Here is a 13,886-nt window from a genome sequence, read left to right as displayed (position 1 = left end):
AAATTTTTAAACAATGTGAAAAAAATATTAGATTACTTTGTTACAATGCTATTTTTCATTGCGTTCTCGTACTTTTTTAATGGTAATGTTAGAAAAAAGAGCGAAATGTCTAAAATTGCTTCCCCATACAAATTTCTTAAAAAATACGGGAACGAAAAAATTACGGAAATTGCAAAAACTGCAGCAAATCAACGTATCAGCTATCGTATTTAGATGATAATCAACATGTTGCTAGTTTCTACTATGCCAAAATTGTATGGCAGAAAACAGGAAAATAGGGTGTTATTCGGCGCTATTTTTGTGTAAAGAGAAGTGTAAGTCTTGCTAGACTTCGGAGTACGGGAACGGGTTCTATACACAATGAATACGATATATAGATAGTTTTACGATAATTTTCGAAATAAAGTTGTAAAGTTCTATATTGTTGTATATTTTTGATGACTAATTCAATTTGCAACAACTTGTTTTGAAAATTCATGTTCGATCAGCTGCGCGTATGCATCTACCTTGATCATTGTGATATGTATGAAATCAACAAAAAAATAAGTGTAAACACCGGGATGTATTTCAGGATTTCGCGAAATCCAGTGGATTTTAGAGCGCAAGTATAAACTTGACATAAGCAAAGTTTTATAATTTCAACTCATAGGAAACGTTACCGGACCAAAAACGGTCTGTTCTTTTGCTTTTGAAAATGGTAAAACCGCCAAAAGTAGTAAAAGTTGTAAACCGTTCCATATTCGATGGTCAGACTAGCAAGGTTTCTTGAAACCAATTTCGTTAAAGTTTCGTTAGTCTCGGTCCACACTAGAGTGAATTCAATGAAATAGTTCATTGAAATTAGACGTTATTAGGTCGAGTTACTCACTACAGCAATTTAATACAATTACTTTAGTATGAAACTCGATCTAAGAACGCGTAATTTCATGCAATTATTTCATTGAAATTGAAATTAACAGTTAAATTTTCACTATTTCATTAAATAAATGTTATTATTAAATCTTTTTATGCTTGTTTCGTTGTTAATGTTTGCTTGAGAAAATAAAAATGAAAGAAAATGGAAGAAAAAATCTTGCAACGAATAACAACAAGAGACAACACAACAAACACAGAAACCCATGTACATGGGTTTCACTACTTCATACCCCTCGCATATAAACTTGACATCGCCATGTTGAAATCGTGCTAGTCTGACCATCGACATATGAATTTTATGGTGTCTAAAGTAAAGGAACGCTTTTCGAATAAAAATGGTAAACATGTAGATTCTTGCACGTGATGCTTGGTTTATATTTACGAAATCCACTCGTATTATACTGTCAAATCCATAGGTTAAACGTCAAATGAAATCCAGATGAGATTTCATTTGACGTTTGAGCTATGGAGTTGACAGTTGAAATCGAGTGGATTTCGTAAATGTAAACTTAGCATAAGTCGAAGGTCACACTAGAGTGTTTCATTGAAACAATTTCATGAAAACAAGGGTTCCTAGGTCGAGTTTCACAGTAGAGTGATATCATAAAGTTGCTGTAGTGGGGAACTCGATCTATAAATACCTAAAAGTTATAATGAAACCACTCTAGTGTGACCTTCGACGTAAGGAACAGATATATTGATAAAATTTCATGAACTTAGACGTTCTTAAATCGAATTCTCCACTACAAAAATTTTATGACTTTACTTAGTCTCGGTCCACACTAGAGAGATTTCATTGAAAAAATTTCATGAAATTAGGCGTTTCTAGATCGAGTTCAATAGTAGAGTAAAATCATAAAATTGTTGTAGTGGGGATTCGATTTAAGAACGCCTAATTTCATGAAAATTTTAATGAAATTCACGCTAGTGTGGACCGGGGCTGTTTTGCAGGTTCTGAGCACAACTTTTATCTATCAAAATTTATTATTATGATGTCTCAACGATAAAATCATTTTTTATTTGTTCATTTGTTAGTACTTTACACAATTAATACGATATATAGATAATTTTACGGTAATTTTCCAAATAAAATTGTAAAGTTCTATATTGTCGTATACTTTGATGATTATGCTTGGTTTACATATACGAAATCCACTCGATTTCAACTGTCAATTCCTTTACTTAAACGTCAAATGAAATCCAATTGATTTCAGATGAGATTTCATTTGACGTATACACAAAGGAACTGACAGTCGAAATCAAGTGGATTTCGTAAATGTAAACCAAGCATTAATTCATTTTACAACAACTTGTTTTGAAAATTCATGTTCGATCAGCTGCGCATATGCATCTACCTTGATCATTGTGTTATGTTTGAAATCAACAAAAAATAAGTGTAAACGCCGGGGTGTGTTTCAGGATTTCGTGAAATCCAGTGGATTTTGACGCGCAAGTGCAAAATTCGCATTCGAAGGCGTTTCGTGATTTCGCGGGAAATCAAGCAAAATTTATCATGATTTCGCATACAAAAATGAAATCATCTCATTTTGTGATTTCAGCGAAATCAACGTCGAAATCACAGTACTCATGATATACAACCCTGTTTTTGCCTAAAAAAGTACCAAAAGTTGCAACACTGTTCACGTATCAAAATAAACAAGGTATGCCAAGTTTACACTTGCGCTCCAAAATCCACTGGATTTCACGAAATCCTGAAATACACCCCGGTGTTTACACTTATTTTTTGTTGATTTCAAACATATCACAATGATAAAGGTAGATGCATATGCGCAGCTGACCGAACATGAATTTTCAAAACAATTTATTGTAAATTGATTTAATCGTCAAAAATATACGACAATATAGAACTTTACAACTTTAAGGGCTGTTTACACCATCTATCAATGTCATATGAGCTGTCATTTCTTTCACCCATTCGACATTCTCTATGTTTGTCAAAATTGACGTCATCCATACAACTTTCAATTTGTGCGTTCATACCTACAAGTGTTATTTTCGTATGACATAACCTATAAATATAAAAACAGCTGTTTTTGTCATTGTTTACATTTATTGTTGAGTTACAAATTTGCGCAAATTTTTAATTTTGGTTGAAGGAAAATGAATATCTAGCATGTTTGTTGTGGTAGAATAGGTTTTTGGGGTATAGAGGCATTCATGTTTTGCCACAAAGCAATAATTTCCAACACTTCGACCAATCGATCTGAAAATAACAGTATAAACACCATTTATTTACTTTTCTAAATACTTAAATATACATAACTTTCCATTTTCTTTTTTAAAAGATTTTGTTTTTCAATTTTTTTTTTTGAGAATGCCAGAAGTCAGCTGATAAATTTATGTTTACATACGAGAATACCGTATCAAATAGAGCGCTCCCTAAATGAAAAATTTACATATGAGTTGCCAAATCATTTTGATAGATGAAAATTTTCATAGTGGTCACACTATAGCTCTGTTCCTTTACGTGCAAGAATCTTCAAGTTTTGCCACTTTTTGCTCGAAAAGCGTTCCTTTACTTTTGACACAATGCAATTCATATGGGAGCAGTTTACAACTTTTACTACTTTTGCCGGTTTTACCATTTTCAAAAGTAAAGGAACAGACCATATGTGTACAACATTCGCAGGTAGAAAATTTGACATCTCATACGACATTGATAGATGATGTAAACAACCCTTTATTTGGGAAATTATCGTAAAATTATCTACATATATATCGTATTAATTGTGTATAGTACTAACAAATGAAAAAATAAAAAATTATTTTATCGTTGAGGTATAATAATAAATTTTGATAGATAAAAGTTTTGCTCAGATCCTGCAAAATATTAGTACTTGCAGTAGTTTTTCCATTTAGTGCTAAAAATGCGTTCCCGTACTCCGAAATCTAGCAAGACTTGCACTTCTCTTTAAACAAAAATAGCGCCGAATAACACCCTCTTCTCCTGTTTTCTGCCATAAAATTTTGGCCTAGTAGAAACTAGCAGCAAGCATATTCATAGCTTTGTTCCTTTACCTTTTTAATGGTAAGTTTGGTTGGTAAAAGAGAAAAGTGTCAAAATTGCTCAAAATTGCTCTCTCATGAACATTTTTACCAGAAAAGTAAAGGAACGGAAAAATGGTAGATCTGACAGCAATGTCAAAAAGAAACATAAAAAAATCAATTTTCGTCTTTTATTTCACAGTTTTTAATTTAGTTTTGTCAGCGTTCGACTTTTTCTTCGGTTTTTCGCCCATTTTCTCTTTCCTTGTGAAATAATCGTCAAACAAAAGTCGTAAAATCAGTTCTGCCATTTTTTACCTGCAGAAATTTTGCTGGTAGCCTGTGGAAGATTTTCGCACTCTCTCCACAATCACTCTCTTAAAAATTGCTTCCAGTTTTGCCACTTTTCGGGGTTAAGGAACGCTTTGCAGGTTAAAAATGGTAACAAATGGTAAAAATGGTAACCTCAGGTAAGTAAAGGAACACAGCTCATATGTTCATTGGTATCTAATATTATAGCTGGAGTTTTTGCAATTTCCGTTATTTTTCCGTTCCCGTATTTTTTTAAGAAATTTGTATGGGGAAGCAATTTTTGACAATTCGATCTATTTTCTAACATTACCATTAAAAAAGTACGGGAACACAATGAAAAATAGTAACAATGTAATTTAATATTTTTCAAATTGTTTACAAATTTTGATATTAACATTTTTGGTTCCAGCAATTCGCACATCTATCTTGTTTATTGTGATACGTGAAAAGTGTTGCAACTTTTGATACTTTTTTAGGCAAAAACCGGGTTGTATGTATATCATGAGTACTGTGATTTCGATGTTGATTTCGCTGAAATCACGAAATGGGATGATTTCATTTTTGTATGAGAAATCATGATAAATTTTGCTTGATTCCACGCGAAATCACGAAACGACGCCGAATGTAAACCAAGCAGTAGATAGATGGTCAATTGCTGCAACAAAAAATTTTAGTATCAAAATTTGTAAACAATGTGAAAAAATATTAAATTACTTTGTTACAATGATATTTTTCATTGTGTTCACGTACATTTTTAATGGTAATGTTAGAAAAAAGAGCGAATTGTCAAAAATTGCTTCCCCATACAAACTTTTTATAAAATACGGGAACGGAAAAATGACGGAAATTGCAATAACTCTAGCATAAATGTCAAAATCAACGTATCAGCTATCATATTAGATGCCAATGAACATGCTTGCTGCTAGTTTCTACTAGGCTAATGCTTGGTTTACATTTACGAAATCCACTCGATTTCAACTGTCAAATCCATAGGTTAAACGTCAAATGAAATCCAGATAAGATTTCATTTGACGTTTGAGCTATGGAATTGACAGTTGAAATCGAGTGGATTTCGTAAATGTAAACTGAGCATAAAATTGTATGGCAGAAAACAGGAGAAGATGGTGTTATTCGGCGCTTGCAAGCCTTGCAAGATTTCGGAGTACGGGACCGCATTTTAGCACTAAACGAATAATTTACTATAATTTTCCAAATAAAGTTGTAAAGTTCTATATTGTCGTATATTTTTGATGGTTAATTCAATTTATAACAACTTGTTTTGAAATTCATGTTTGATCAGCTGCGCATATGCATCTACATTGATCATTGTGATATGTTTGAAATCAACAAAAAATAAGTGTAAACACCGGGGTGTTTTTCAGGATTGCGTGAAATCCAGTGGGTTTTGGAGCTCAAGTGCATGGTATAAGTAAAGAAGTTTTTCCTGAATTCCTAAAATATCAAAATTGGTAAACACAAAAGCAACAAGTGATTTTGTTTACAATACCAATTTTGAGCATTTTAAAAAAAAACACGAAAAATTAATGACGGGCCAAGGTTTCTCCACATAATCGAGTTACGGATATGATAAAATGTTTGTTTCAATGATAAGCTGACAATTTTCTTCCATACTAATATTCTAAACACGAATTTAAAAACCATTGAATTCGATTGTTTTTAAAATTGTTTGGCATTTTATTCAAACAGCACACACACGTACAAAGATTGTGTATATTGTTTTGACGTTTTAGGAATAGTCGAAAGAAAAAAATTAAATTGACAGGGAGCTTTGGCTAACCTTTCTTATTAAACCATGCTGAAGTGTAAGCTTGGCATAACAAGCAGTCGTAACCCTGCGTTTATAAATGACAGGACAGTTGACTTCATGTATTGATTGTCACAATCTCACAACTTGCCTGTGTGACGTAGGCGTCCAGACAACTGCAAAAACAGTTGCAAAATTATGAATGAAAATCATAGATTTCTTTTCGTTTTCCGTTCACTTATATTTGCTCTGTTCCTTTACTAGGCGTTTACACCAGACAGTTTGTCTTCAAATACAACTCTGATTTACTAACACATACATACATTTGTCGTTTGTCTCTCAGCTGTCCATCATTTTTTCACAGACAGTAAGGAAGACAAATTTTTGACATATTTGTGAAAAAGGAGTGAGATGATAATTGAAATGTGTTGAAAACAAAAGAACATGAACAAAAACAAAATATGAGAACGGAAAACAAAAATAAATCGATGATTTTCATTCAAAATTTTACAACTGTTTTTGCAGTTGTCGGGACGCCTACGTAACACAGGCAAGTTGTGGGATTTTGACAATCAATACATGAAGTCAACTGTCCTGTCATTTGTAAACCCAGGGTTACGTGCTTGAGGTTACCATTTCTTATGCGGGTTTTACACGGTCTGTATTTTACATATTCATACATAGCAACTTTCACTTTTTTCGCCCATATGTAATTCCTTCTGCACGGCAAAATATTATTTTTCATACGTTTTCTGTTGTTTTCTTTATTTATATCGCGTACAAACAAACCAGCTGTTTACCATTGGTTGTACAGATGAGAATAGAGCGCGTTCTATTCGAAAAATATACATATGTATGCACATAACAGCTTCGTTCCAGAACTAAAAAGTTTTTACACATTTAACACATTTTAAACATTTTTCCCCGAAATACGTTCCCGTACACCAAAAAAGTTGCAAAATGTTCACTTCTCTTTGAGCAAATATGGCGCTGAATGGCTTTCTCTTTAGAAACTTTTTACACGACAAATTTGAGCGAGCAAAAATGTGCAACATGTTTGCCGGCTTCCGATTGGCTGACACGTCGACTTTGACATTTGTTCCAGATTTTTTGACGTTTCTGCCATTTTTCCGTTCCCGTACATTTTAGAAAAATGTGTGCGTTGAACTCATTTTTGACAGTTTTCTCTTTTGAACATTTTACCATTAAAAAAGTACTGGAACGAAGCTAACACTTTCATGCATTGAAATTTCTGTATGGTTCACACCATGTGTACAAAATTCAGATTTGTAAAAAGTGACAATCGTTATGTAAAAAACATACCGTGTAGAAACCCCATTACCATTTTTAACCTGTAAAGTGTTCCCTTACTTTTAATAGCATGCAATTTATATGAGAACAGTTCACCACTTTTACCATTTTTTGCCACTGTTACCATTTTTAAAAGTAAAGGAACAGACCAATTCTTTTTGTACATATTCTTTTGTTTTCGGCACATTTGGATTATCATCTCACTTCTTTTTCACAAAAATGTCAAAAATTTGTTGGCAGACAAACGACAAATATATGTATGTGTTAGTAAATCAGAGTTGTATTTGAAGACAAACTGTCTGGTGTAAACGCGTAGTAAAGTTCTACCGATAGCAATATTGTTGTCAACTTTTATTTGAACTTTTCATTCATAATTTTGCGTTTTAATTTTACCGATTTTTGTCGGTAACTCAAAAAATGTGTTAGTCCCGGTCCACACTAACGTGAATTTCATTAAAAAGGTGTTCTTAAATCGAATTCCCCCCTACAGCAATTTTATGATTTTACTCTACAATAAAGGTCGATCTAGAGACACATCATTTCATGCAATTTTTTCAATGAAATCACTCTAGTGTGGACCGGAACTTAGAGAATCGCACTACAGATCTGTTTTCATTTGGCGTATACCCAAAGAATTTACAGTTGAAATCGAGTGGCGGTAAAATATATGTATATGACAATATGACCTCTAGTGTAAATTAAATGAATAAAAGAAATTTGCGAATACGTTTGTTTTTTTTTAAATAAATTTTTAGTTTTATATTACACATCCAAAAATTTTAACTGTTCCCACTGTTCATTTACATTTGTGTCCCAGCAACAACTCTTCCCACCAAATAAATACAACACTGTTACAGGTGGTTGGCAACACCACAGTGAAGTTGGCTGCCAATAGATAGCTGTCAATAATTTTTTTGTTTTTTCTTTCTTTTTTGACTTCCTTTTGATTGTGAACCAGCTAAAATGTCTAAGAGAGGTGATTTTCAATAAAAATAAATTTAATCTAATGAAATCCAAATGAAATAAAATGCAATAATGTGAATGAAATAACTAACTATTGATGATTTTATGTGAAGAATTTAATTAAAGTGTTATTTTCTTGGTGTTTCTTTTCATTTTCAACTATGGTGCCTTAATTGCAATTGCAACAGGACGTGGTGGAACTGCGGGAGGAAAATTCCGCATCTCCCTTGGTTTGCCCGTAGGCGCCGTCATGAACTGTGCTGATAATACAGGTAAGGTTGAATTAGTTGGAATTTTTTAAGAAACGCATGCTGATTGAATTTTTGTTTTTTTTTCAGGTGCCAAGAACTTGTATGTCATCGCTGTTCACGGTATCCGTGGTCGTTTGAACCGTTTGCCCGCTGCTGGTGTCGGTGATATGTTTGTTGCTACTGTTAAGAAGGGTAAACCAGAATTGAGAAAGAAGGTAAGTTGTTGTAGCTGGAGGAGATGGCGGAAGAGTTTGTCTTCAGTTATGGTGATACATTGGTGGAGAAATATTGCTGGATATGATTTTGGAGGCGGAGTAGTGTCTTAAAATATGTTTCCTTTTTAACCGGCTTAATATTTTGGATGTTGTTTATGTTGAGAATGGATTAATAGAGTCGGATCATAAATTTTATTAAAAAAAACATGAAACTACAAAGTTCCAAAGAGAGATGCGTAGAAATCCTAGACGGGGAAATGCTATTAAGATTCAAACATGATTACATTTGAGAACGTTTCTGTTCTATGTTAGATAGGAACCTGTCAGCCGAGACAGCTCCAGATCCGGTTTTATATCGATACAGTCACGGGTCGAAAGAACTCGATGTAGGGGTTCCCAGAACATTTGCCGAACCCAAGTGCAAAACGACCACAGTCATATTTCAATTGCAGATTTTCTCCGTGTACATCCGGAGGAGCAGAGAACTGGGCGTCATTGTATTTCTTAGCGGTAGTTAGTGTAATAACGATCATAGTAACCTTGGCTATATTACCAGGATATTTCGTGTAAAATTTCCCCACAAAAGGCCTTGAAAAACGTTCTATCAGATGTGCGATTCGGGATAAAGTATGCTGAGATAAAATATGAGCGGGAAAAGGCACCTATTGTCTTTACAGTGAAAATAGTTTTCTAGTGGAAATATAGGATCACTGCTGAAGGAAAGAATCGTTAGTATCACGCGCGGTGTCACTAATATTAACTATTCCTCCATTTTTTTTAGCATCTCAAGTAACATATTCAGTTGCATTTTGATGAAACATAGTTTAATATAAAAGGTCAGAAGGTTCCTACTATCCCTGTACAGTCATATCAATACCGCAGTGATACTTATAACTCCTCGATATGACTTGAAATGCCTCTAATTTTGGAACAAGTCCAGTTTTAGGCCCTTTCGCAGATCTCTTTGACTTGTCTATCGTCGTCGATAGCCCTTAGGGACCTGATATAGATTTCTCCAATGGACAGGTGCAAAACGAGTGCACGGGAACACATTTTTTTTAAATTTATTTTTTTCTTTTAATAGCTGGCCTTTAACAAAGGAATTTTTGGAACCCAGACTATATGGAAGAATTTTATTGCATAGCCGATGGTGGAATCTTTAAGTAGGTTAAAGGCACGAATACCTGTTGCAAGGCTTAAAAACTTACATTTATTAAAAGGAAATTTTATCGTTTAGCCGGGTATTGAACTTCAAGAATTTTACAGTCTGGCTGTCTTCCAAAACAATGAGAAAAAAATGTGCATGCGGAACTTTGAACGTCTCGGGAAGTATGGACTTCCGCAACCAAAAAATATATGTCGTTGTAAAGCGGACACTAGGCATATCAAAGGTAGACTTATCGAAGAGATCCCCGAGGGAGTCGAAAAGTGTACTCTTCCTAACTGTTTTATAGGGTACACGCCCAACAATGTTAACTGGGATTTTCAAGTGTTATCATTACCGCTCTTTGATAAGATAAGCCGTCCATGCACCAACGTCATTGCCATGGGGTTATGAACTCTAAACAATGACTTGGTTATTTAAGTTAAATTACCCAAAACCTATTCACAATTGCTGCCCATTATTTCCACCATAACACAGATAATTATCTCCTATAAAACAATTCTAATTCCTATTTTCTTCTCTTTTTTTACAGGTAATGCCTGCTGTGGTAATTCGCCAGAGAAAACCTTTCAGAAGGAGGGATGGCGTTTTTCTCTATTTTGAGGATAATGCGGGGGTGATAGTGAATAATAAGGGTGAAATGAAGGGTTCTGCCATCACCGGTCCCGTTGCCAAGGAATGCGCTGATTTGTGGCCCCGTATTGCATCTAACGCCAGTTCGATTGCTTAAACACACCCCCCTTTTTTATTATGATTTAATAAAATAAGAAGAGACCACAGTCACCTTGTATTTTGTAATTTTGTTTTTATTTTTTCTTCCTTTTAGGAATTATTTTCAATTTGTTTTTATAGCAGCTCATCAATCTCAATATCATCTCATCATCTCAACTTACAAACTAAAATTACAAAGTTAGTTGGTAAGGGAGATTAGTTGGAGGTTTCTTCGTTGGATTAGTAGTAGTAATAGTTTTTCCTGTTGTAGAAGTATACAGAGTTTGCTGTAGCAACATTTGTAATGTTTCACTTTTCACTTCTTTGCCTCTGTGCGAACTGTTGGCTTTGGCCTTGTAACCTCCAATGATATTTTACCAGTGGCTCCCTTAAACAGGGCATAGCAAACCTCAAATGTACAATCTTCCAGGGAGTCACCATTGAATTTGGTTATAATATCGCCACGTTGTAATTTGTTATCAATATCAGCATAGCCTGCAGAGGTCTGTGGCAAATAAAAATTTATTTTTTTTTGTAATTTATAAAGATTTTGTATATTTAATGTTCAAGTGTTCACTTACGATTTCTGTTATTGTGCAGCCTTTTACATTCGGCGCCAATGATAGGCCAATATCTTTACCCGGTTTCCTATTGAATTCAACTTTAAATGTTTCAATTTCTGGTGGATCGGCTCGATAAACTTGCAAGGTTAATAGATTGTCATAGCACGTATAGAATGGTTGATGTATCTTCAGCGTTGTCATTGATGTACAATCCATTTGTTTACCTTGCACCTCAATAATGTGATCGTATATTTGCAAACGATTATCGGTGGCCACGGCACCCTCCGGATAGATGTGTGTTATTACACAACCAGTCTGGAAGGAAAACATCGATCGGGATTATAAATTGCATTATGAAACAGCGAATATTCAAAGATTTTTCAAAGACCTATGAAACGAAACAGAATTTCTTGGATTAGCCCAGATTTTGCCAACGTCATTTAAAAGGCCACAAAAAGTGTAAGGGATAGTTTTTTTTTTTTTTAAATTCGTTGATATCATTATTTATCTAATTTCTGTAGTAGTCAGGGGACCTTTTTAGGTCATCTAAGGTAGATAGAATACCATTTACGGTCTTCTTTAGTAGACTGACGTCCTTTTAAGATATTCTAAAGTAGACAGAAGAATTTTTTGGGTCTTTTATAGTAGACGGAAGGCTTTTTAAGATCTTCTCCAGTAGACAGAAGAAATTTTTGGGTTTTCTAAAGTAGACAGAAGACCATTTAAGGCCTTCTTTAGTAGACAGAAGTCCTTTTAAGGTTTCGGATCGATCTAAAATTTTTACCACAGGTAGGTCTGTGCCAGAAAAAAATTAAGTCGTGCGTGGAAGGATAATGCAATATAGCCATGTTATATACCGTGAGATAAAGACGGCGTTCATGGGCATTTCTTCCACCAACTAACACTTGATATTGCATAAACACCTGGCCGCAAAAATGGAGTTTTCTAGTTAGATCCAGCGAAATTGGACAATCGCTCAAAAAGAGGCCCTTGTGGATTTGTACAAAGAAATCGTGAATAAAAACGATTGTTGTGGTTCAAACGACGTTTATAAGATCGTCACAGACGAGGAATCTTGGATCTATGCTTAGGAGCACGAAACAAAACAGGAATCGACCGTTTAGGTCTTCGAAAGCGAGCCAAATACAACGAAAGTTCACGTAAAAGGCACTTCGGAACAAGAGAAGGCGAATCTTTATGTATCATGACAATGCGAGCTCTCACACATCGATTAAAACCAGCGTCTGTTTATCCGGACAAAACGTGGAATTGATTGGTCATCCGCCGTATAGCCCTGACTTGGGATTCAATGACTTTACTTGACTCCAGCATATCAAGAAAAAGGCGTGGTCAACGGGAGCAACTGGAGTTTAGCCGCTCATCCCAATTTTTTTTTTTTAATTTACAGTTTTTTTTTAATTGGCCGGCCTTCGGCCGGCGATTTAAGACTTTCTCCTATGGACAGGAGCAAATCTAGGGCAAGGGAACACAATTTTTTTCTAATTTAAAAATTTTCTCTTATTAAGTGGCTTTTTACAAGGGAATTTTTGGAACTTCAAATGCCCATATCTCGGGAAGTATATACTTCCCAAAAAAATTATGTGTACATTCGTGATCAGGGAAGTGAAATCTACTTGTAAAAAAAAATTTCATCAAAATCGGAGCTGAGCGGCTAAACTCCAGATAAGCCGGTCAACGCTTTTCGTTGCCAGAAGATGCTATAAAAGCGTTCAAAAACCATGTTTTCGAGGAGTCTACATCGGAGTGGAAAAAGGGATTCAACAATTGGTTTGAGAGCATGAAAAAACGTATAAATCACGCTGGAGACTTTTGAAAAAAACAAGATGGTAAATATTTGCGTTGTCATCGTTAGGCCAGATACTTATCGTTCAGCCCTCGTAATTCTGATCACGCCAATAAATATATCATCATAAAGGCCCCGAAATCCGGGGATTGAAGACTTTCTTTTATGGACAGGAACAAATCTCGTCTAACGCGAACAAAAATGTCGTTTAATCGTTTTAATCGAATTTTTTTATGATCGATCCAAATCGAGTCCGAACATTCAACTTATGCCAAAGATACCATTTTGCATCTAGATTTCACTTAAGGCATTTGGACTTAAAACAAGTAAGAAAGCATCAGTCGGCTGTGCCTATAGAAATATACTTTTGGACATAATGAAAAAAGTAAACACAACACTTCTGACGTCTATAGGGGTTCTCTGAGTTTTTGGACCAATTTCTCAGGAAGAATGTATGCACTCGGCCCCGAAAAAAATTGTACCGTCATTAAAAAACGATCCCGGACGAGTCCTTTGTCTGCACTGTTTCCAAACTTTGTGTGGGAGGTCCGACGTAGCCAATATTATTACATAATCCGAGTCTAAGAAATAATGCGATGTACAAATCAAATCGGTTTCTCACTTCGAGAGTTATCTTTTGGAGCTCAGGACGTTATGTGTTTTGTTTTGAAAGCTAACACGCCGTGACAAAATGTTTTCATATGTTTTCAGGGACGTGGGTTTAAATCCCAGTCGGGCTTAGCCCGTTTTTTATTTTTTGAAATTTTGCCTGTTAAGGCGAAGATAATTTTTTTAATGATTTTCTCGTTTAGAGTTATGCTTGATGATCGGAAATTTTTTAGCAAGTGAAAAAGTAAAGCCAAGGACTCGAACCCACACAGTCACCAAATTACGTGACGTTTCGC

The 13,886-nt window shown here is 34.8% G+C and overlaps 2 protein-coding genes across 2 annotated transcripts in view; one reads left to right on the top strand and one right to left on the bottom strand.

Annotated features, from left to right (window-relative positions):
• Window positions 1-8,212: 8,212 nt before the first annotated feature.
• Window positions 8,213-10,693, top strand: RpL23 (ribosomal protein L23). Its single transcript, XM_073956811.1, has 4 exons — window positions 8,213-8,285; window positions 8,461-8,544; window positions 8,611-8,738; window positions 10,436-10,693. The coding sequence occupies exons 1-4, from the start codon at window positions 8,273-8,275 to the stop codon at window positions 10,631-10,633; spliced, it is 423 nt and encodes a 140-aa protein (XP_073812912.1). The 5' UTR covers window positions 8,213-8,272; the 3' UTR covers window positions 10,634-10,693.
• The window catches only part of inaD (inactivation no afterpotential D), a 27,833-nt gene continuing 24,640 nt past the window's right edge, over window positions 10,694-13,886 (bottom strand). Inside the window, exons 10-11 of the mRNA XM_073956810.1 lie at window positions 11,196-11,492; window positions 10,694-11,119 (exon numbers count right to left, since the gene is read on the bottom strand). Of these exons, the coding sequence (XP_073812911.1) occupies window positions 10,931-11,119; window positions 11,196-11,492 (486 nt within the window). The 3' untranslated portion in view covers window positions 10,694-10,930. The remainder of the gene's footprint in view (window positions 11,120-11,195; window positions 11,493-13,886) is intronic.

This window comes from Musca autumnalis, unplaced genomic scaffold (assembly GCF_047663935.1).
Source record: "Musca autumnalis isolate F117 unplaced genomic scaffold, ASM4766393v1 scaffold_5, whole genome shotgun sequence".
Classification (NCBI taxonomy): Eukaryota; Metazoa; Arthropoda; class Insecta; order Diptera; family Muscidae; genus Musca; species Musca autumnalis.
Note: the sequence above shows the minus strand (reverse complement) of the source record. Positions and strands in the feature narration are given on the sequence as shown.